General features: G+C 46.0%; 1 protein-coding gene across 1 annotated transcript; it reads right to left on the reverse strand.

The window, feature by feature from the left end:
- Positions 1–2,143: 2,143 nt before the first annotated feature.
- Positions 2,144–22,189, reverse strand: LOC108318600 (tumor necrosis factor receptor superfamily member 10D-like). Its single transcript, XM_037727181.1, is given in 13 exon segments — positions 2,144–2,476; positions 2,660–2,732; positions 4,508–4,690; positions 4,831–4,897; positions 4,956–5,139; positions 5,708–5,759; positions 6,069–6,191; positions 6,193–6,277; positions 7,315–7,383; positions 7,385–7,413; positions 8,148–8,272; positions 13,024–13,123; positions 21,921–22,189. Coding segments are annotated over 13 exon segments (1,458 nt in total). The 5' UTR covers positions 22,068–22,189; the 3' UTR covers positions 2,144–2,255.
- Positions 22,190–22,566: the final 377 nt, after the last annotated feature.

Raw genomic sequence — 22,566 nt, forward strand, 5'->3', positions numbered from 1 at the left:
AGCCCTGGCCTCCTGTCACTCAAAGCTGTTTCACAGGAGGAGGGAAGGATGGAAATAAACAAACGCCGCACCTCTTTTTATATAAGGTTTCATGTTTATTTTGGACAAAATTTATGAACATATGAGCTTTGCATATATAACCAGGCGTTATGTGCTATTTGGCCTGGGTATAAAGGAAAACCAAAACAAACAAATTAACACTAAAAACTCCCAACAATTTCATATTGTCAGGAGGCTTACTTTAAAAGAATAAGCTTAACCAACACTGATAAGGCTGATATTCTAAATGCATCTTCAAGGAAGGCCTCTGCACAAGGGACAAGGGAGCTGGGACCAGACTGGCTCCCTCTGGGCTCTGAGGCCGAGCGTACTGCACCGAAGGCCTAGGAAAGGCAAAGACCAGGAGGCAGCAGTACCCTGTGCCTTCCAGAAGTGCAGGGGACAACACGTGGGACACCAGATGGAAGTGGGAGAGGACAGAAGTGCCAAGACCAGAAGGACCACCCCCTCCCCCTCCCAAAACTCCACGGACACAACACTCTGAATGTGCCAAAATCTTCAGGGAATTCTAACTGTCCCAGCCAAACCAGTCCCGGAACAAGAGAGCACGCAATGCTTTGAGACGGAAAACATGGAAACTCCTAAAATGACTATAACTGTAAATTATCCTACCACGACTGTACTACTGTGGAGAAGAGTTTGCTGGAAAGAGGCTAAAATGATTACTGAGGCTTTTAGGTAAAAGAGTAGAATGGAAACAAGAACAAAGCATTAATGCGTCAGCCATTCTAGGTCCCGTTGTCACAATGTTTAAGAATTGGTATTTCTGAGTTGAGTCAGATGGTTACAGAGGGGCCAAGCACCTCAAACAGGGAATCCGTACCCTAAAATGCTGCCCAGGGGCTCAGGGTCACAGAGCGTCAGAAGCGAGAGGGGCCGTCCACTCCTAAGTCAGCAACCATTTCACACCATTCCCAAACACCATCCACTCTTCCCCCTTGATGCCATGAAAGATGCTGGGGCAGATGAACACCCGCTCTGCCCTGAGCCCAAAGGATGCCCAAGATTCACTCATGTGCAGCTGTAAGGGCACTTGACAGAAAAGCTGTTCACAGTCTCAGATCTCACTGTCCTTATCTGCTGTGGACAAGCTGGAAGATGCAGTCTCATGCCTGTCCCAGAAGGACCGACCAGACACATGGCTTCCCATAGATCCCACCCTCTCCAAAATCCTGGGCATATGTAAACATCTACTTATAAATAAATACATGTTTAAAAATATTTATAAATAAATACCGCTATACACCTCTAAACTTATCAAGTAAGACAGGCTGGCCCCTTGAGAAGCTGCCAGCCATCAAACCCTGGTCCAGTCACAGGGCGTGGGAGGAGACCTGGAACACAGGCACTGCCTCCCACAGAAGGAGGATTTCTCCCTCTGTCGCTACTTATATTTCCAGTCATTTGTGACTGCTGGTTTGCATCCAGGCAACCCAGGTAAACAGCCTATTAAGTGCATTTCTTAGAGTTTTTCCATGCTTACATCATTATATAAAAAATCAGAAAATGAAACATGTACATGATATAAATACTAAGCAGTACAAATGTTTCTCTACTTCAGGGAGGTAAGTCCCAATAATCCTATCTTAAAGCTCAAAACTCAAAGTTAAACCCTCTTAAGTCCATATGCTCATGACTTAGCATGGGGCTTTGTCTTGGTAATCTCATCATTAAGTCAAAAATATCCTAAACTGAAAATGCAGGTAATAGCCAGATCACCCAGTTCTAAAGTTAAAAAATTGTAAAGCAAACCATCGTGGCTGTGCAGCATCTGTAGTTAGATGGAATTAATGCACACACCAGCAGGGATGGAGCTCACAATACAAGAAATAGGAAAAAAGACTAGTCTCATGATGAAGAACTGAAATTAATGACATCTTAAAACCACTTTATTTCTTTTTGAGATGGAGTTTCACCATGTTGCCCAGACTAGTCTCAAACTCCTGAGCTCAAGTAATTCACATGCCTCAGCCTCCCAAAGGTATAGGTTTACATGTGTGAGTCAATGCACCTGGCCTAAAATGCCCTTAATACACAATCGTATAACTCAGTGCCCCAAAGAATGTTATATAAATTTCTGCAGTTTGCTTATCACACACAATATTTTATAAAAATTACTCCAAGTGCATTGACAAAGTGGTAAGACCTCAGGTAAGCTGCACCATACTGGACAGTAGAGTTTGCTGAGGCGTGGGTCAAGCACTGGACTGTCTCTTCCAGGCTTCCTCCCTTTGTAAGAGAAAAGGTAAACCAGAGAAGCTCTGGTTTCCTGAAGAGATTGTTTCACAGGCAGGACGTAGAGGGCCTGCATCACCTTCTTCATAGAGAAGCTTTTCGGCGCCCACCAGTTGGTCCTGAATTGTTTCCCTCATGTGTCCTTCTTCCAGTGTCACCGAGGCATCCAGCAAGGTGTTGACTGAGAAGAGAGAAGAAGAGACTGAGGGTCTTGATGCTCCAGGGACAATCAGCCCAGGATCGGCATAGGACCCTGCGCTTGTGGCAGTGAGTGCCCCAAAAGAGCTCTCAGCTATGGGGATAGTGGGTAGGATTGTCCCTATTCCCTGCCCTCCTGCTGTGTCTCCAGGCACAACACACTTACTCTCAGTGGGGTCAGCGTCATTCACTAGAACCTGCAGCCTCCTCCTCTGACACCCTTCGGCTTCTGACTGTCCCTGTAACACGCACTCCTACTTTTCACCATATACACAAATTAACTCAAGGTGGATTAAAGGTTTAAAAAGTAACACCACGAACTATAAGAATCCTAGCAGAAAACCTAGAAAACACCCTCTGGACATCAGCCATGGCAAAGAATTTATGATTAAGTCCTCAAAAGCAATGTACCAAAAACAAAAATTGTCAAGTGGGATTTAATTAAACTAAAGACCTTCTGCACAGCAAAAGAAACTATCACCAAAAATCAACTATTAACAGGCTGGACGCGGTGGCTCACACCTATAATGCCAGCACTTTGGGAGGCCAAGGCAGGCAAATCACCTGAGGTCAGGAGTTCAAGACCAGCATGGCCCAACTCACTAAAAGTACAAAAATTAGCCGGGCATGGTGGTGCATGCCTGCAATCCCAACTTCCACGGAGGCTGAGGCAGGAGAATCACTTGAACCTGGGAGGTAGAAGCTGCAGTGAGCCGAGATCATGCCACTACACCCCAGCCTGTGTTACAAGGAAGACCCTGCATCAAAAAAAAAAAAAAAAAAAAAAAAAAAAAAAAAAAAAAAAAAAAGAGTCAGGTGCAGTGGCTCGCAATTCTAATCCCAACACTTTGGGAGGCCAAGGTGGGCAGATCACATACAAAACTTAGCTGGGCATGGTGGCGTGCATGTAGTCCTATCTACTCGGAAGTCTGAAGCAGGAGAATCACTTGAACCCAGGAAACAGTAGTTTCAGTAAGCCAAGATTACGCCCCTGCACTTCAGCTTGGTGACAGAGACAGACTCTGTCTCAAAAAAGAAAGAAAAAAGAAAAATAGAGAGAGAGAGAAGAAAGAAAGAGAGAGAGAGAAAGAAAGAGAAAGAAAGAAAGAAAGAAAGAGAAAGAAAGAAAAGAAAGGAAGAAAATATCAACAGAGTAAACAGACAACCTACAGAATGGGAGAAAGCATTTGTAAATGATGCACCTGACAAGGGTCTAATATTCAGGAATTATATGCAACTTAATTAAACACACAAAAAGCAACCCAATTAAAAATGGGCAAAAGACATAATTGGCATGTCTTTGAAAGAAGCCATACAAGTTGTCAACAGACATGAAAAGATGCTCATCATCATGAATTATCAGAGAAATGCAAATCAAAACTACAATGAGATACCATCTCACACAATCAGGATGGCGATTATTAAAAAGCCAGTAACAACAAATGTTGGCGAGGCTATGAAGAAAAAGGTACATTTTTATACTTCTGGTGGGAATGTAAATTAGTTCAGCCACTGTGGAAAGGAGTTTGGAGATTTCTCAAAGAATTTTCAAGCAACTACTATTTAACCCAGCAAATCCAACATATACAGAAAACAAAACAAATCATTCTACCAAAGACACCACTACCTATCATAGCAACGACATGGATTCAACCTAGGTTCCCATCAACAGTGTACTGGATAAAGAAAATGTGGCATATATACACCATGGAATACTGCACAGCCATAAAAAAGAATAAAATCATGTTTGCAGCCAAATGGATGGAGCTGGAGGTCATCATCCCAAGCGAATTAATGTAGGAATGCAAAACCAAATACTGCATGTTGTCACTTATAAGAGGGAGCTGAGCATCGGGTACTCATGAACATAAAGACGGCAATAACAGACACTGGACACTACTAGCACTATGCCTACTACCTGGGCCAGGAGAGCAGAGGCACTGCCCTCTCCCACTGCCTACAAAGCCCTGTGTGGGCAGCAGGCCAGGCATGGCACAGTCCATCCTCAACTCACCAGCAGATGCTGTGGCTCCTCTGGTGACTGTACAGTCACACCCATTGGCTCTGTAAGCTCCTGATCTTTGATTTCCGGCTCAGGGACGTGGGTGGGCTGTGAGTCTCTATTACTCAGGGTCTCGTTGTGGGCATTGTCCTCAGCCCCAGGACCTCATGAGGGACATAAACACCAGAAAAAGACCTTGGGAGGCAAACCACCCACTTAAGTTCACACCCAGGGTTCAGGTTCAGAGTCCCCAGTACACAGCTAGACCTTCCATCCCCAACCCCTTCCAATGAGGTCACCCAAGGCAGCTGTGATTCAGCACATTCAGGACCTACTGCTGAGGCAAGGCAAGTGGTCACCCCGTCCCCAGGGTGCAGGCTGTGGGTGTGGGTGTCACCCAGGCTGCAGGAAGGACAGGGCTGCAGCATGGCCCACAGGTCTTTGTGGTTCTCAGAATGACCATGTGTCCCCCACAGTCAGCCCAGAACCCCCAGGCCAGGTCAGAGAGTCAGAGCCAACATGAGGACAAGGGATTGTGCCCACCCGGGCTCTGCAGTAGATGGGAAGCTGTTCCTGAACCCCTGATCCCCCAGTTCCTGGAGAAACCAACTTACTCTGAACACATTTGGGGTTCCCTCCACCACCTGGAAGAGAAGGAGTCTCCTTAGCAGGTGGGGAGGGGCCATGCAGTACCACCCTCCCAGAGGACAGTGGGGGGTAGGGGCAGGCTGGGGGCTGGACACTGGACAAGGAGCCCTGGGCCTGGGGCAGGAATAGGACCTTGCAATTCAGGGACACCCTGAGGTAGTGGAATAGAAGGGGAATTACCATAAAAACAAACGTGGAAAATCTGTTTTCTGCTCTGATGAAGGCTGAATAAAATCCCTGACCACTTCTCATTCTGACCCTTGTCACCTAGTTGATAAGCTGACTGCCCCCTGCCTGGCTGGGCCTGAACATGGGAAGAACTGGCCCTGCCCTCCTGGACTTGGCTGGGAGATGAGGAGACCCCCAGCCCTGGGAGAGGACTGGTGAGACCAGGGTCCTGGGGGGTGTAAAGGATGTGGGGATGGGGTGATCACAAGGAGGAAGATGGAGCCAGGCTGGAGACACTTAGACTAGGGGCAGGGACAGGCATTTCTGTCTCTGGGAACCAAGTGGGAGAGGGCAGGGCAGAGAGTGCCCAGTGCTCCGCCCTTAGCCAGCACCTACCTGAGCAGATGAGTTTCGGGAAAGAAGTGAGTTTCTTCCAAAATAAAATCATGTAAACAGCCGGGCGCGGTGGCTTACGCCTGTAATCCCAGCACTTTGGGAGGCCGAGGCGGGTGGATCACGAGGTCAAGAGATCAAGACCATCCTGGTCAACATGGTGAAACCCCGTCTCTACTAAAAATACAAAAAATTAGCTGGGCATGGTGGCGCGTGCTTGTAATCCCAGCTACTCAGGAGGCTGAGGCAGGAGAATTGCCTGAACCCAGGAGACGGAGGTTGCGGTGAGCCGAGATCGCGCCATTGCACTCCAGCCTGGGTAACAAGAGCGAAACTCCGTCTCAAAAAAAAAAAAAAAAATCATGTAAACAAACACAACCACAGCCACAAACAATATGACCCCTGTGACAATCTGTAGGATGTAAGACACAGAGGCAGGAGTCCCCAGGCTGGTGGTCACTGTCTCCTCCGCAGCTGGGGTTTTTCCCAGTGGAACTGGCAGCTGATTCATCAACGCACTTGATGTCGCTCCAGCATGTATAATCCCTGACCTTGACCATCCCTCTGGGGCACCTGGGTACACACAGGGAGGGAGAGGGGACTCTTGAGGTGAAGCTGGCCAGGTGGGATGAAAGAGGAGTCACCCTCCTGCCCAATGTCCCTGAGAAGGTGTCAGGGGAAGGACAGGCTCCTCGTGTCTGCAGGGCCCCACCATGCTCCCTGGTTGAGGGCTGGGGAAGGGTCTGAGCATGCGCACTTCAGCCCCTCGGCCTCCCTGCTCTGGGGTCAGAGCTGCAGCTCCAGGAGCCTTCTGTGCTGGGCACACACTGAGCTTCCCTGGGCTGCAGGGGAGGCCTGCGTTAGGAGGAGCCGCACTCCAGGGGAAAATCACAAGCCCATGTGGCCAAAAGCTGAGCCCCATCCTCCAGTTAACCCACAATACAAGTGAGCCCTCGCCCCTCCCTGTCTGCTGGTTCCTCCCAGTCACAGCAAACACTGGAGGGCCAGAGAAGAGCAAATTACTCTTAGCTCTTAAAACGAATAGGAAAAAGAAGGACTTACTGAGAAATCAGAGGCCAGGGGCAAGGCCAGCTGGGTGCGCTCAGCTCCTCATGGGACCTTAAGAGAGCTCCACCCATGGCCTTACTATGACTCTCGTGGGCTGGGGGCACTTTTGTCTTTATGGGTCCCTGTCTGCATAGAAAATACTAAAAATTACATTCTTTTAAACCAACTTGGAATAAGGACAAATACAAACCAAGCTGGATTTAAGTGTCTTCTTCTGATTTCAAAAGGAAATCACATTTCCTAGGTCCCCTGAAAAGTATCAGGGGACCTGGAAATTTGCCTCTTATGCCCAGTGAACACTTCAGCCTGACCAAAGGGACTCGTGCTGGGGAGGAGTGGGAAGGGGCTGCTGCAGGGGCCAGGGGTGGGGACAGGCAGATGGACCAGGAGGGGCCACCACAGGCTCAGGAGACCCCACAGGCTCAGGGATGCCTCATGGGGCTGGAGGCTCCATTGGGTCAGGGGAGAGAAAGAGGTACCAGGTGACTTGGGTCTTCTTGGGTTCCTGAAAGTTGTCGGGGGCCCCCTGGCTGCTATGTCACCTTATGTGGCACTTCCAGCACATCTCAGTGGAATTGTCATTCCGGAAAGTTCCTGGCTTGCACCGACACTCTGTCTCTGGTCGTGGTGCAGGGACTTAGCTCTTCTTCATCTGATGCCAGAGCACAAGGTTTTGGCAATGAGTTTCCCTGACATGTCCCTTGACCCTTCCTCACCACCCCAACCCTTCCCACTTTGCTCAACTCAGTTTGCCAAGGAGTTCTGAGGGCCGGTTCTACACCAGCACACTCGGGGCTCGTACAGGACACCCAGCCTTCAGCTGTTACCAATACTCAGGGTCATACAAAAGGACCATGATTCATTAATTATTACATCAGATTAGGGGAAAAGCATCGTTTGGATCACATGGTCAGTAGCAAGGGAAGCGCAGGGCATCACTGGAGAGGCTCTGCAAGGAGAGAAGCCCTTGGGTGACTTCCGAAAAGCCTGGCCTTGCTGGGGAAGAGGGAGGGGCCTGAGAACCTGAAGGCTGAGTGAGGCCGAGTACCTGCCAGGAGCACAGAGCCCGGGGAGAGAGCCTGGTCCTGGAGAAGATCCATGCCAACACTAAAACCCAGTCCTGTCCACTCGGCCAGGAGTTCTCTGTGCTGTAATCATGCCCCCACCCCCTTGCAGCCAGTAGTTTAGAAGATTTCCCAGCCAAGTGGCATGTATTATAAAAAAAGATTTCTATTTTTTTTTAATCATCCAAAGTCACAATCATGGAACAGGGTATGATAAACACCAAGCTGGGCTGGAACTTGGTTCCCTGACTCACATCGGCTGCAACTCCCGCCTCATCACTCCGCACGCCACCTCTGGGCAAGGGGTCCACACATTCTGTACCTGATTTACAAACTGTACATAGGAGGCAGGCAGGCAAATTGTTGGAGACATTGGTATAATCCACACCCTCTGTGCACCCGATACAGGTTCCAGTATGTTCTGATCTATGAGATCCTGGGAAGGGAGAGGAAAGCCAATGAATATCCACAACACTGTTTTTCAATATGTAATCAGTATAAATCTCACAGAATTCCCAGAGGCTGACAGTGGCTGGGAAACTCCTCTTTTTGCCCTCAGTGGAATCAAGACAAGGAAATCTACTCTTCCAGGCTTGGTCTTCTCATTAATTCTGCATCTATTACATACCTTTGAGTGGCATTGCTGAAAGAAATATAATACAAACCACATAAGAAATTCAAATTCCATGAGAACCATATTAAAATAGTAAAAAGAATGAGGTCAAGTTAATTTTAACAATCTATTCCGAACCTAAAATATCTAAAACACTACCCTTCAATATGTAATCAATATAAATCTTTGAAGTATTTTACTTTTTTTAAAGATGAAGTTTCATTCTTGTTGCTGAGGCTGGAATGCAGTAGCACAATCTCGGCTCACTGCAACCTCTGCCTCTCAGGTTCAAGCGATTTTCCTGCCTCAGCCTCCCAAGTAGCTGAGATTATAGGCACCCACCACTACGCCTGCCTAACTTTTTGTATTTTTACTACAGACAGTGTTTCACCATACTGACCAGGGTGGTCTCGAACTCCTGACCTCAGGTGAGCCACAAACCTTGGCTTCCCAAAGTGCTGGGATTACAGGCATGAGCCACCATGCCACCCCCAGTCTATTTTTTTTTAAATAAATAAAATAACAAAATAAAATCCAACCTCTTCTACATGTGATCTGCCCACGCTGCCCACCTGACCTGTCTGCTATCCACTCACTACAGAGGCCCTGTCTTTGCTCAGTATCCCCCAGCCCCTGGACCCTGGGCCTCTCATTCCTGAGGAGGCTACTCAGGAGCACTGTTTCTGGCTCTCTGCAATGCTAGCCCTGTTCAACTTTGGATGTTGGCTAAAATCACCATCCCTGAGAGGCCCCACCAACCTGGTCTCTGTCTCACCCATCACTTAATTATTATTCATGGTTCCTATCAGGAATTTCTGATTGTTATATTAATCTGTGTATCAATACTACCCCAGAAAAAAAGGTTCCATAAGGGCAGGGCCTCGTTTTATTTTAGTTGTTGTTGTTATTGTTGTTTGAGACAAAGTCTGGCTCTGTCACCCAGGCTGGAGTGCAGTGGTGCGATCTCAGCTCACTGCAACCTCTGCCTCCCGGGTTAAAGCAATTGTCCTGCCTCCGCTTCCCAAGTAGCTGGGACTACAGGCACATGCCACCACACCCAGCTAATATTTTGTATTTTTAGTAGAGACAGAGTTTCACCGTGTTATCTAGGATCATCTTGATCTCTTGACCTCATGGTCAGCCCATCTCAGCCTCCCAAAGTGCCGGATTACAGGCAGGAGCCACAGCACCTAGCCGAGGGCAGGGCCTTTTATAATCCCGATTAGTATGGTGCCTGACTCACAGAAATCATCCAACCTATCCCTATGGAATAAAGAAACAGAAAGTGCAGGAAACAGAAGTCTAGAGGGACATAGAGATAAGGGCATGATCAGCGTGAGCTATCAGTCTTAGATTGTGCCTTCCGGCTAGCGCTACAAACCCAGGATCCTGGCCCACCTCCACAGACTCAGCTTCCAGGTCTGCCCTAGTGCCACATCAGTCCCCATGAACTCACGCTCCAGGCCCTTCCCTGCGGACCTAGGGATGGAACCCATCACAGCACCTGGCTGACATCTGCAAACTTAAGTTCAAGGCCCACTCCAGTGCCAGTTCAGCACACATGGACACAGGCCTCAGGTCGCCTCTCTGGATACAGCCTCTGACCACCCTTGAACCACACCACAAGGCCTGCCCAGAATCTGTGAACAGGCTGCCTGGTGAAGGGCATTCCCTAACAGAGCCAGTCTGTAAAGACTGGAATAAATCCCTGCTGCTTCAAAGCACACATTCCAACACATTGCCACAGGCTGCTGAGCAATCAGGGAACCATGACAGCACCAAAGAAACAAAATAAAGCAGAGGTAACTACCCTAAACTAATAGAGATTTACAAAAGCCTGACAAAGAATCAAAAATACGCATCTTAAAGAAGCTCAGTCAGCTACTAGACAATACAGACAGACAACTACGTGAAGTCGGAAAAACAATACATGAGCAAAATGAGAAGTTTCATGTACATACAGACACCATGCTAAAGAACCAAGCAGAAAATCTAAAATTCAACAACAGAATATCTGAACTAAAAAATCCCACAGACAATATCAACAGCAGAGCTGATTAAGCAGAAGAAAGATATCAGTGAGCTTGAAAACAGATCATTTGAAATTACCAAGTCATACTCAGGAAGAAAAAGAAAATAAAGAATGAAAAAGAGGGAAGAAAGCCAACAGTACCGATGGTTACTGTGAAGCAAAACAATATATGCATTATGCTGCTGTAGGATGTGTTGGGTTTGGGGTCAGGGAGATGAAGAACAAATTGCTATATCAAAAACCAATTAAACAAGGAAAGGAATTATTAATTGGGCAAAAGATGCTGTGGTATGATTGGGTTTTAAACAACTTACATTGGGCCTAAAAATGGATGTCAAGGCAGCAACTCTTATATAAATTTATGACACTGGCGAAAGATTTAAAAAATGTAAAACATTGATGAAAGAAATGGAAAGTGACACAAATAAATGGACAGTACATGTTCATGGATTAGAAAACTCAATGTTGTTTAATCATCCATACTACCCAAGGTGATCTATAATTCACTGCAATGCCTATTAAAATTCCAAAGACATTTTTCACCAAAATAGAGAAAATAATTCTAAAATTTGTATGGAAATGTAAAAGACCTCAAATAGCCTAAGTGGTCTTAAGCAAAACAAACAAAAAGAACAAAGATGAAGGCATTATACTACTTGATTTTAAAATATATTGCAAATGTATAGTAATCAAAACTGAATGGTCATGGCATAAACAAAGATAAATAAACTGATGGAATGAAAATAGTGAACCCAGATGCAAATCAATGCATTTACAGTCTACTGATTATAGCAAAGATACCAAGGACACAAAATGGGAAAAGACAGTCTCTTCAATATACGATGTAGAGAAAAGTAGAAGTTAACATACAGAAGAATGAAATAAGACCTTTATCTCACATCATATGTAAAAATTAACTCGAAATGGACTAAAGATTAAACATAAGCTCTGAAATTGTAAAACTACTAGAAGACATAGGGGAAAACCTTCATGATGTTGGTCTGGGCAATGATTTCTTGGCTATGAACCCCAAACCACAGGCAACAAAAGCTGAAATAGATGAGATTACATCAGACTAAATAGATTGTGCACAACAAAGGAAACAATGAAGACAGTGAAGAAACAACTACAGAATGAGAGATCAATATCCAAAAGATCCAAGATTTTTGTTAATATCCAAACTACGCAGGAACTCAAACATCTCAACAGCAGGCAATCAAATAATCCAATTAAGATGGACACATGGGCAAGGGGCCTGAATAGACCCTTCTCAAAAGGAGACATAGAAGCAGCCAACAGATACATGAAAAACATGCTCAACATCACTAATCACCAGGGAAATGCAAATCAAAACCAGAAATATCACTTCACACCTGTAAGAATGGCTACTATCAAAAAGACAAAAGATAACAAGTGTTGATGATGATGATGGGGAGGAAAAGGAACGCTGGTACACTGTCAGTGGGAATGGAAATTAGTACAGCCATCATGGAAAACAGGATGGAGGTTCCTCAAAAAATGAAAAATAGAACAACTATATGATCTAGTCATCCCACTATTGGGTGTACATCCAAAGGAAATGACATCAGTATGTTGAAGAGACATCTTCCCTCCCATGTGCACTGGAGCATTATTTACAATGGTCAAGACAAGGAATCAACCTAAGTGTCCATCGATGTTTGAAAAAGTATAGAAAATGTAGTACACAGACACAATGGAATACTATTCTGCCTTACCAAAGAAGGAAATTCTGTCATTTGTGACAGCATGGATGAACCTGGAGGATACTATGCTAAGTGAAATAAGCCAGGCACAAAAGACAAACACCTCACCATGTCACACATGTGGAATCTGAAAAAGTTGATCTCAAAGAGGTAGAGAGTAAAATGGTGATTACCAGGGCTGGAGTTAGATGGTGAGTGGAAGAGATGTTGGTCAAAGGATACAAAATTTCAGTTAGATGGGGAGAAATTCAAGAGATGTCTTGTGGGGCATGGTGACTACAGTCAATAAAGTAATGTGCTGTACACTCCTTCCTTCTACTCACAGGGAATATATTCCATGGAGCAAACTCTGCACGTACTCAACTCCCTGTTATAAACTGGGATGGTACTGCATATAAGCCAGGCACATATGCTTTAAACCATCTCTAGATTACTCGTAATACCTAATACAATAGACGTGCTATGTAAATAAGTGCTATACTGCATAGCCTTTTATCTACTTTTACTGACGGATTATCATTTTTATTGTTTTCTCCCACATATTTATGATCTGTGGTTTGTTGCAGCCTCAGATGCAGAGCCCACAGATGAGAAGGGCAAACAGGTCTTATCCCAAGGCTCTGGATCTGTACAGTTGAAAATTGCTAAGAGCAGATTTTAAGTGTTCTTACCACAAATACACGGTAAGTATGTAAATTAGCTGGATTTAGGCATTCCACAATGCATACATAGTTCAAAACATCATAGTGTATACCATAAATATATACAATGCTTATCTGTCAAATAAAATAAACAGATTTTCAAAAATAAGAGTACACCTGGTGGACACTCCTCCTTGAGGCTGTGCCTCTGTTGCTGTGCGGCCACTGCCAGCTGGGGAACTTGATCCTGCCAGAGGCTGGGACAGTCAACTTGGACCTGTGGGGATAAAGCATAGATGGGCGTGAGCAGCTTCCAGACCTCACCTCTCCCAGGCTCCATCCCACATTCCCTTCACCCCAAGTGACAAAAGCCATCAGAGCTTACACCTTTTTTCCAGCTCCGAACCTTCATTCTTTTGTATGCGTGTCTGTCCCTTGGCCTGTTAGGGCAGCTATTTTCTATAAAGAAAAACACGTCTGTATCCTTTCCTCATATTGTAACATAAAGTACCTTTACCCCAGAAAATGTGAGCAAGAAGAGTTATTTCTGTTTTTCTTTTGATAGAGTCTTGCCATGTTGCCCAGGCTGGAACGCAGCGGCTATTCACAGGTGTGATCATAGTCCACTACAGCCTGGAACTTCTGGCCTCAAGTGATCCTCCTGCCTCAGTCTCCCAAGTAACTTGGATAACAGGCACTTACCACTGTGGTTGGCAAGAAAAGATTTTATAAGAATAATAATAACAATAAACTACATGTGAGCCCCTCAAGCAGAAATAGCATCTAATATATTTAGTTTGACCAAGTGTTTAATTGACCAGTGGGTGAATTCTGTCTCTGTCTCTCACACATACAGACACACACATAAACATATACATTTTTACAAATGACAGTTATATATAACCCTGAAGAAAGTCAGGCTATAGCCTCAAACATTAAGTCATTAATTTCTGCTTTACAAAGGGCTTTGACAAACTGTTCCTACTAAATATCAAAGTGTCACAGAAAAAGATGAAATTCAGGGATTTTGGCCATGATCTCTGTGCTATAAATGACAACTAGAAGACAACTAGAGAAATTGGAACACAGTCTGCGTATTAGACAGTGGTAATGCATTGATGTTAATTTCCTTGTTTGTAGAAAGTACACACTAAGCAATTCAATAATAGCCTTCATCAGGTCAACAGCTATTATTCAAATGGTTTTTTTGTATACTTTTTGTAACTTTTCTTTAACTTGGGAGTCTTTTAAAGTATAAAATTAATTTAACTGTAAACAGATCTAATTACATTTTATATAATTTTGCCTCTGAGCAAAAACAAAAAGGTTACAATAAAAGCTACTTATGTTGGGCTCAGTTCAACTGCCTGGATCTAAACAAGACATACCATAGTGTTGGTCCACATCAAGGCCTGTCAAGTAGTTGTTGACAGTGAAGCTAAGGCATGTTTCCCAAATCCTTCCTTCTCGGGCTGGGCTCCCTCTAGGTTCAGGCAATGTCAGCGTCTCCTTTCTCTGCTCTCACAGTCTTACTCCCTCTCATCCAACAAAGTGTTAATTAGGTTGGGGTTTTTTTTCCCCCCTTTCTGAAGACCAACTTTTCATTTTGTCAATTCTTTTTTTTATTATTTCTTTCTTTGATACGAGGTCTCCCTCTGTCAGCCAGGTTGGAGTGCAGTGTGGTAATCTCTGCTCACTACAATCTCTGCCTTTTCTGCCTCCCAGGCTCAAGTGGTCCTCCCACCTCAGTCCCCCAAGTGGCCCAATTACATGGGCCCCAATGCCCATGTAATATTTGTATATTCTGTACAGCTGGGGTTTCGCCAGGTTGCTCAGACTGTTCTAACTCCTGAGCTCAACTGTTCTGCCTCCCAAAGTACTGGAATTACAGGATTACAGGCATAAGCCACCACACCACAGTCCATTTGTTCAATTCTTTTTGTTGTTTGTATTCTATTTCCTTCATTTATGTTTCCAAAATTTATGTTTGGCTTAAACTTTTTTTTTTTTTTTTTGAGATGGAGTCTCACTCTGTCACCAGGTGGGAATGCAGTGGCATGATCTCAGCTCACTGCAACCTGCACCTCCCAGGTTCAACCGATTCTCCTGCCTCAGCTTCCCAAGCACGTCATCACACTCAGCTATTTTTTGTATTTTTAGTAGAGAGGGGGTTTTACCATGTTGGCCATGATCTCAATCCCTTGACCTTGTGATCCACCACCTCAGCCTCCCAAACTGATGGGATAACAGGCGTGAACCACTGCACCTGGCCTGTTTGGTTTAAATTTACACTTATATTTTATGATTGATTAGTGTACATGTTCAGGCCATAGATCCTATTTTTTTTTCTTTTTTTGACAGGTTTAATGAGACACAATTCACATAATTATGATTAGTCATACAAATTCACCCATTTAAAGTCCACATTTCAGTAGTTTTTAATATACTCACAGCTATGCAATCATCACTATAATCAATCTCAGAATATTTTCACCACTCCAAAAAGGAAATGCATATCCTTCAGTAGTAACTCCCCATCTCCCCAACCCCCACTTCTCTCACAGGAACACTGCTGGATATTTCACCCCCACACTGTTAGCCACTTCCCGCCAGTTTTCATGTTATATTGTCCTTGTTATTTATTTTGAAATATTTTACCTTCCCTTTTGATTTCTCTTAACCATAGATTTTTTTTCTAGAAGTGTGTTATTCAATAACCAAATTTTAGAATTCTCTATGGATACTTACTGATTTCCAGTTTAGTTTCATTAAGCTTAGAGGTCATTTTGTACGTATTATAGCCCAGAACCTGGTCTATCTTGGCAAAAGTATCATAAGCATAGGAAAAAAAAAAAAAAGAATCTTCAGTGGATGTTCTACTCCTGCTCTTTAAATGCCAGTTATATCAAGGTGGTTGATAGTGTTCAGATCGCTTGCCAGTTAACTAGCTGGTGTTCTCATCGGCTCATTCTATCAATTGCAGAGAAAGGGCTGATTTAATCTCCTTCTCATTCCATTTTTGCATCATGTGTTTTTAGGCTGTATTACCAGGCATATACAATTTGTGGTTATTATTATACTCCTTGAAGAATTCACCTTTTTAACTACAACAGTCCCTTTTGATCTCCCATAATATTCTGGGTCCTAAAATTGCTACAGTAGTCAGGTATGAGCAGGGCAGGAGAGAGCTCCCAGCTTCTGACACTAGCAGTTTTGGGTGACCATCAGGTGGTCCTTAACTGTTTCTCTAAAGTATTGTTGATTCCAGAAAAAGGCAGTCTGCTAATACAAAGAAAACACCTGAAAGTGATCAGCAGCTTCCCAATAAGATTTTTAAAGTGGGGAGAAATAAGGCAGGATCCCTGAAGTGTGCCAACCTATCAATCCCCAAGTTGGGAGGTCAGGCTGTGCACTTGGCTTCTCAAGTCACCTGCTTGTCCATCTTCCAAGTTGTACTTTCCTTCTTTTCTTTCCTTTCCTTCCTGTTCTAAAGCTTTTCAATAAACTTTCACTCCTGCTCTGAAACTTGCCTTCATCTCTCCTTCTGCCTTATGCCCCTCAGTCCAGTTCTTTCCTCTGAGGAGGCGAAGAGCTGAAGTTGTTATGGACCCCTACGGATTCACCGCTGTCAGCATAAGGTAACTCAGATCTCATCCACTGCTAACAAAATCAATTTCATCTGACATTGACATAACCACAGCAGTTTTCCTGGCCTTACACTTTTTCCATCTATTTACTTTCAACGTAGAGCATCTGTGTGTCTTCAAGTCCCCTCTCGTATAGACAACATATGGTTGAGCCTTGTTTCTTCAGCCCTTCCAAGCATTTCTAACTTTGAACTGTATTGTCCAGTGGATTTACAGATAGTGCAACAATATAGTTGAGACAGACCTGTACATTTCGTATTTAAGCTACGTCTAGTCGAATTTTTTGGCTCCTTTTTCCTTGCACATTTTAATGTTAATTACCTTTTAGAATCCCATTTTAATTGGATACTGACTTTATATGTATACATATTTCTATGATCTATGTGCAAGAGCTATAGGGAATACAGTATAAACTTAAGTGCTTATATTCTATTTAAGATTTTTTAAAAATAGATTGAGGTATAATGGATATGAAACAAAGTGGACATTCTTGAACTAGGTAGTTTGGTAGACTGAGATGTATGTATACACTGTGGAACTGTTACCGCGAGAAGATAATGACATGTCTACTGCCCTGCAGTGTGTCTTCATTACTCAGTGTAATCCTCTCTTCTGCTGGACCCCTATGTCCCCAGCAATAATTCTTCTGCTTTTTGTCCTAATAGATTAATTGCATTTTAATAAGAAGAGGAATCAAATGGTATGCATTCTGCTTGGATTTTTTCACGACATGATTTTCTGTGTGTGTGTGTCTGTGTGTGTGTGTGCTTTTTTAGACAGGGTTCCACTATGTTTCTGCAAGCGGTCTTGAAATCCTGGGCTCAATGGATCCACCCACCTTGACAGGAATACAGGTGTGAGCCGTCGCACCCTGCCCAGCCTGGCCTATTGACTATTATGAATTAAAGGCCATTGAAAAACAGCAGGTGCAAGAAGATCCTTTTGACCTCTTTTGTGTTTCCTAAAAACAGGAGATGAAAGTCCCCAGAGAAACATAGAACAGCCTCCTTTTAAGGATGACAAGTCGAGGCTAAGAGAGTCCTGTGCAGCCCTTGCTAGAATAGAACCACTCTTACCTTTTTAGCCTTCCTCATAGTTACTTGCTTCTTCACAAGTTACTTGGTAACTGACTCTTACTGCTTTTTCTGTGCCAGGTAAAACTTGCATTAAATAAATCTGTGTGTTGGTCGGGCATGGTAGCTCATGCATGTAATTGCAGCATTTTGGGAGGCTGAGCCGGGCATATCACCTGAGCTAAGAAGTCCGAGACCAGCCTGGCCAACATTGTGAAACCCCATCTCTACTAAAAATACTAATATTAGCCAGGCATGTGGCAGGCACCTGTAATCCCACCTACTCGGGAGGCTGAAGCAGGAGAATCACTTGAACCTGGGAGGCGGAGGTTGCAGTGAGCCATGATTGCCTCATTGCTCTCCAGCCTGGGCAACAGACCAAGACTGCATCTCAAAAAACAAAAAAACTATGTGCTTTTCTCCTGTGCACCTGTCTTATGTCAATTTAATTCTCACTCTCAGCCAAAAAAAGCCCTTAAAGAGGAGGCTGGCTTCCCTCCAGGACCCTCAATGGTGACTATAACCAAACAACAGCCTCAGGCCAACAAAACCACATCCTGTGGCTCACACCAGTGCAGCCTCCCTCCAGCACGGCCTCTCTGGAGGAGGGGAGGCAAGGGTGGTGAGACCTCAGGCCTCTCTCATGCCACCTCCTATTAGTGATATGATCCCTGCTGTCACCTCTCCCACCACACTGTGGGCTCCAGGGAGCAGGATTCACATGGGGCTCATTTGTCCTCCCTGGCTCCAGCAGACTCCAGGCACAGGTGTTCCCAGAGTAGAGGGCTCACTGTCTACTTCCTGGATGAATCCCTTTCCCCCAAGCCCATAAGGTGAGTGCAGTGGTGGCCTCAGCTCACTGCCTAAGGACAGGCTCCAGGCTATGTTACAGGGAAGGGACCCCAGAGAGCCTGTGGACTCTGCTGAGCAACCATAGGAGCTCCCAGAGGGCCAAGTACAGGGCAGAGATCTGGAGAAGCAGCTGCTCAGAGAACTCTAGCCCTGCAGAGGCACAAATATGGCTGCTGTTATACAGAAGGTGAGGCCAAAAATGCTAGAGACACTGCTCCTGAATCTCATTTTTGCCACTTTTAAAACAGAGAAAACAACCTGCCCTCCTCTCCCTGGGTCGTTAGGAAAATCCACCACATGAAGATGTGCAGTCTCTGGCTGGGAGTAGGACACCAGCTGCCCAACAGCACAGGCTTGAGGCCTGGCACTGTCCCCACTGTCCCCACCTCCAACCTGGAAGCTAGGGCTTCGCTGCCCTGCCACTCCTGGATACAGACAGAGAGGATCAGAACTGGGACTGTAGCCCTTCTGTATAAGCTGGGTGAGCAGCCATCTGGGGCCACGTGGATGGAGACCTTTCCTGCTCACTCTTCAAACTGCGACCCAGGAGTAGAACTGGAGGCAAGGCAGGTGAACCAGGCTGTGGCCCTGCAGCACCATCGCTGCCCTCTCTTGAAGTCTGGCTCCTCTGTTCCTCCATGGCCCCTCCCCACGGCGCTCCACCCGAGTCTTCAGAAGCTTCTGCCCAAGCTCAGGGAGCCCATACTGAGGTGCAGGTAGGAGCAGGTGCAGCCTCTGCTGGGTGGAGGACACGTGCCCTGAGGATCCAGTCCAGAGAGACTGACACCAGCCCTGAGGATACGATTTGTCCTCCGACACCTGCAGACACAGCCCTCTGAGGTTTACACAGGGCTGCTGAAGATTTTTATCTCCTCTTCATTTTACAAGCAGGAGCTGGGGCCACACCAGAGTCACAGAGCTGGAGGGAAGCATGGTAGGGCCCAGCTGTTCCCAGCCTCCCATCCCAGGAGTCCTTGACAGCCTGAGAGTCCAGGATTCTGAGATGTAAGAACTTCTGGATTCCTACTTAGAGAGAGAGGAATGACCTCTCTAAGAGATGACAGAGATTGACAGAGTCAGGACCTGGGTCAGGAACTGAGCTCAGCTCCAGGCTCACCTGATGTCATCCTGACAGCCTGGGGCCACAGACCTTATCTCCATTCACAGGCATGGCAGGTGGCAGGGACTGGCCCCAGCTGACCACGGTTTCTCAAGCGCACAGCTGGGAATTCAGTCTCCCTGCCGCCCTCCCCTGCTGTCTCATCTGGGGTCTCCAGGTCATGTACTCCCAGTACATTTGTGAACATCTACAGAAACTTCTGAAATCATTTATCCCATAGAATTAGAAGTAAATTTCTACTTCTAAAGAGGTGCCCAATAAGCTGGTGCACATGGACATGTGGACACACTATACATACGAAGGTATTTAGAACAATGCTGTTGGAATTAGCAAAGTCAGGATGGGATCTCACCAGCTGCCCCTAGGCGGCAGCAGTAAATTAAACTGTGACTCACCCACGCACTAAAATACAATACCCTGTTAAAAAGAAGATGAATCTGAATGTACTGCCATAGAACATCTAATGTGATTTGTGTTCGCTCCAAATTTTTAAAAGCAATTGTGCACTGAAATGCATTTATGAAGGCAAGACTGATGGAGGGATTAAAGCCTCCTTTGGGACATAGAGAGCTCACATTCCAAAACTGAAATTCAGGCTGCTGACCTGTGTACACAGGTCACCCACACATTCTGTCTTCAGGACCACTGTCCTGACACAGCCATTCCTTGAGCTGCCTTCAAGGAAGGTCCACCCACTATAAACTAAAGAAGTTAGTTGTGTAATTTTTGACAGGTGAAAATGATACTGCTTTTCAGAATTTAGCATTAATTTATTCAAAGAAAACATGCAAATGGCCCCACTCCTCCCCCTGCCGTTTTTGTTTTTTTTTTTCTGTAAGGGATCTTAGAAAGTGCTGTTGGCAAAAATCTCAATCACTCTGGAAAAGTTTTGGAAGTCTGCACATTTTATTTATTTATTTATTTTGAGACAGAGTTTCAGTCTGTTGCCCAGGCTGGAGTGGAAATGGCACAATCTTGGCTCACTGCAACCTCCACCTCCTGGGTTCAAATAATTCTCCTACCTTAGCCTCCCATGTAGCTGAGATTACAGGCGTATGCCACTACACCCGGCTAATTTTTTGTATTTTTGGTAGAAACAGGGTTTCGCCATGTTGGCCAGGCTGGTCTGGAACTCCTGACCTCAGGTGATCCACCCGCCTCAGCCTCCCAAAGTGCTGGGATTACAGGCATGAGCCACTGCGCCTGCCCTATTTATGTATTTAAATTTTATTTATTTATTTATTTAGAGACACAGTCTCGCTGTCACCCAGGCTGGAGTGCAAATGGCGTCATCTCAGCTCACGGCAACCTCTGCGTACCAGTTTCAAGGGAATCCCTTGCCTTAGCCTCCTGAGTATCTAAGATTACAGGCACCTGCCACCATGCCCGGCCAATTTTTGTATTTTTTAGTAGAGACGGGGTTTCACCATCTTGGACAGGCTGGTCTTTAACTCCTGACCTCGTGACCCACCCGCCTCGGCTTCCCAAAGCGCTGAGATTACAGGTGTGAGCCACTGCACCCGGCCCGTTTTATTTATAATATGTCCTTATTGTGCACACCACTGCCAATCTCAGTTTCCAAAGCCAACTCGCAAAGAGAACTTTATTTACACCGTTTATGCTGAAGGAAGGGTCAGCCCCGGCTCCTACCTGTGAGAGGCAGAGGAGACACACGGGTGAGAGTGGAAGACCCTGACTGCAAGGTTAAGAGCTTCCTACCCTTGCTGACATTTTCAGGTCAGAGGAAATAAAAGTTTTTTTTTAAAAAAAAAAAAAAAAAAAAACAGCGTTGGAAAGCTTTTTCTTTTCTTTTCTTTTTTTTTAATTAATTAATTTATTTTTAAGATGGGGTTTCACCATGATGGCGAGGCTGGTCTTGCACTCCTGACCTCAGGTGATCCACCCACCTCGGCCTCCCAAAGTGCTAGGATTACAGGCGTGAGCCACCGCGCCCGGCCTGGAAAGCTTTTTCAATGGGTGTCGAATCAATCTCCGAGCGCGTTTAACAATGTAAACATAGGGTTACTGTTCTTAACTAAGTAAGTAACCAAAGAGGCAACCGCTTTGTGGCTTCCAGAGGTTCATTCATAAGTTTCCATACTGACTTTTCATAAGTTTTTCATAAGTTTTTTCATAAGTTTCCATACTCCTTCCATTGATTCTGGAACTCGATCCTCACCGCACCTGAGAACGGGGGTGACCCCGCGCTCTGCTCCTCCATCGCGGCAGGGTCGCTCGAGCCCAGCCCCGAGACCGAGTTCTGCCCCCGACTCCAACGAGGTGTTCGTCCTGCCCGGACACGCCCGTCTACAGGCGACCAGGGTCAGGATCTTCGCTTCGTCCCCCTCCCCCTCTCCCCCTGCCCCGGCCCAGCCCGCTCACCGGCAGCAGAACTGCGACGACGAAGACTAACTGAAGGGTCCTGGGGTCCCGGAGCCATAGCCTGGTTCCAGACGCCGTCCTGGGTCCTGGGTCGCGCCCTGCTGGAGCCGTCGAGGCGGCCTGGACGCTCTGTCCACGAAGATCCATGAGAAGGAGGAGGGTGGAGGCACTTCGCCGCCGAACTTTGGGTCAAAAGCCCCAAAATCAATCAGAAAGCGTCCGGAAATCCTCCCCGTAGCTCGTGCCCGCGGAGAACGTCCCACACCTGCTCTGCGCGATGGGAGTGGAGCGCAGCATTACACCCCGGGGACGTGGTCACCTGTTGTCACTCCCCGCAGTCCCGGGACGGGTGGTTGTGGCCGCTGCGGTAACCCAGGGATTATGGTTTGATTCTGGATCCTGCCCAGGCTGGACAGCACAAGGGGAAGGAGGGGAGGCGCCTCCCACTGAGCTGCTGTAATGGGGTAGTGAGGGTCAGAGGCTGCACTGGAGGCCCGTCCTGAGCCTGCTCCCTCCACGGGACGCCTGCCTCTCCTCTTCCTAAACCCTGATCTCCCTCCCGGCCTAAACACTTCGGTCCACTCAGCGGCTGCTCCCACTCCCTCCTCCCACAGCCGCCTCGCTGACCACTGCACTCCTGCCGCTG

Source organism: Cebus imitator, unplaced genomic scaffold, assembly GCF_001604975.1.
Source record: "Cebus imitator isolate Cc_AM_T3 unplaced genomic scaffold, Cebus_imitator-1.0 Scaffold221, whole genome shotgun sequence".
NCBI classification, from domain to species: Eukaryota; Metazoa; Chordata; class Mammalia; order Primates; family Cebidae; genus Cebus; species Cebus imitator.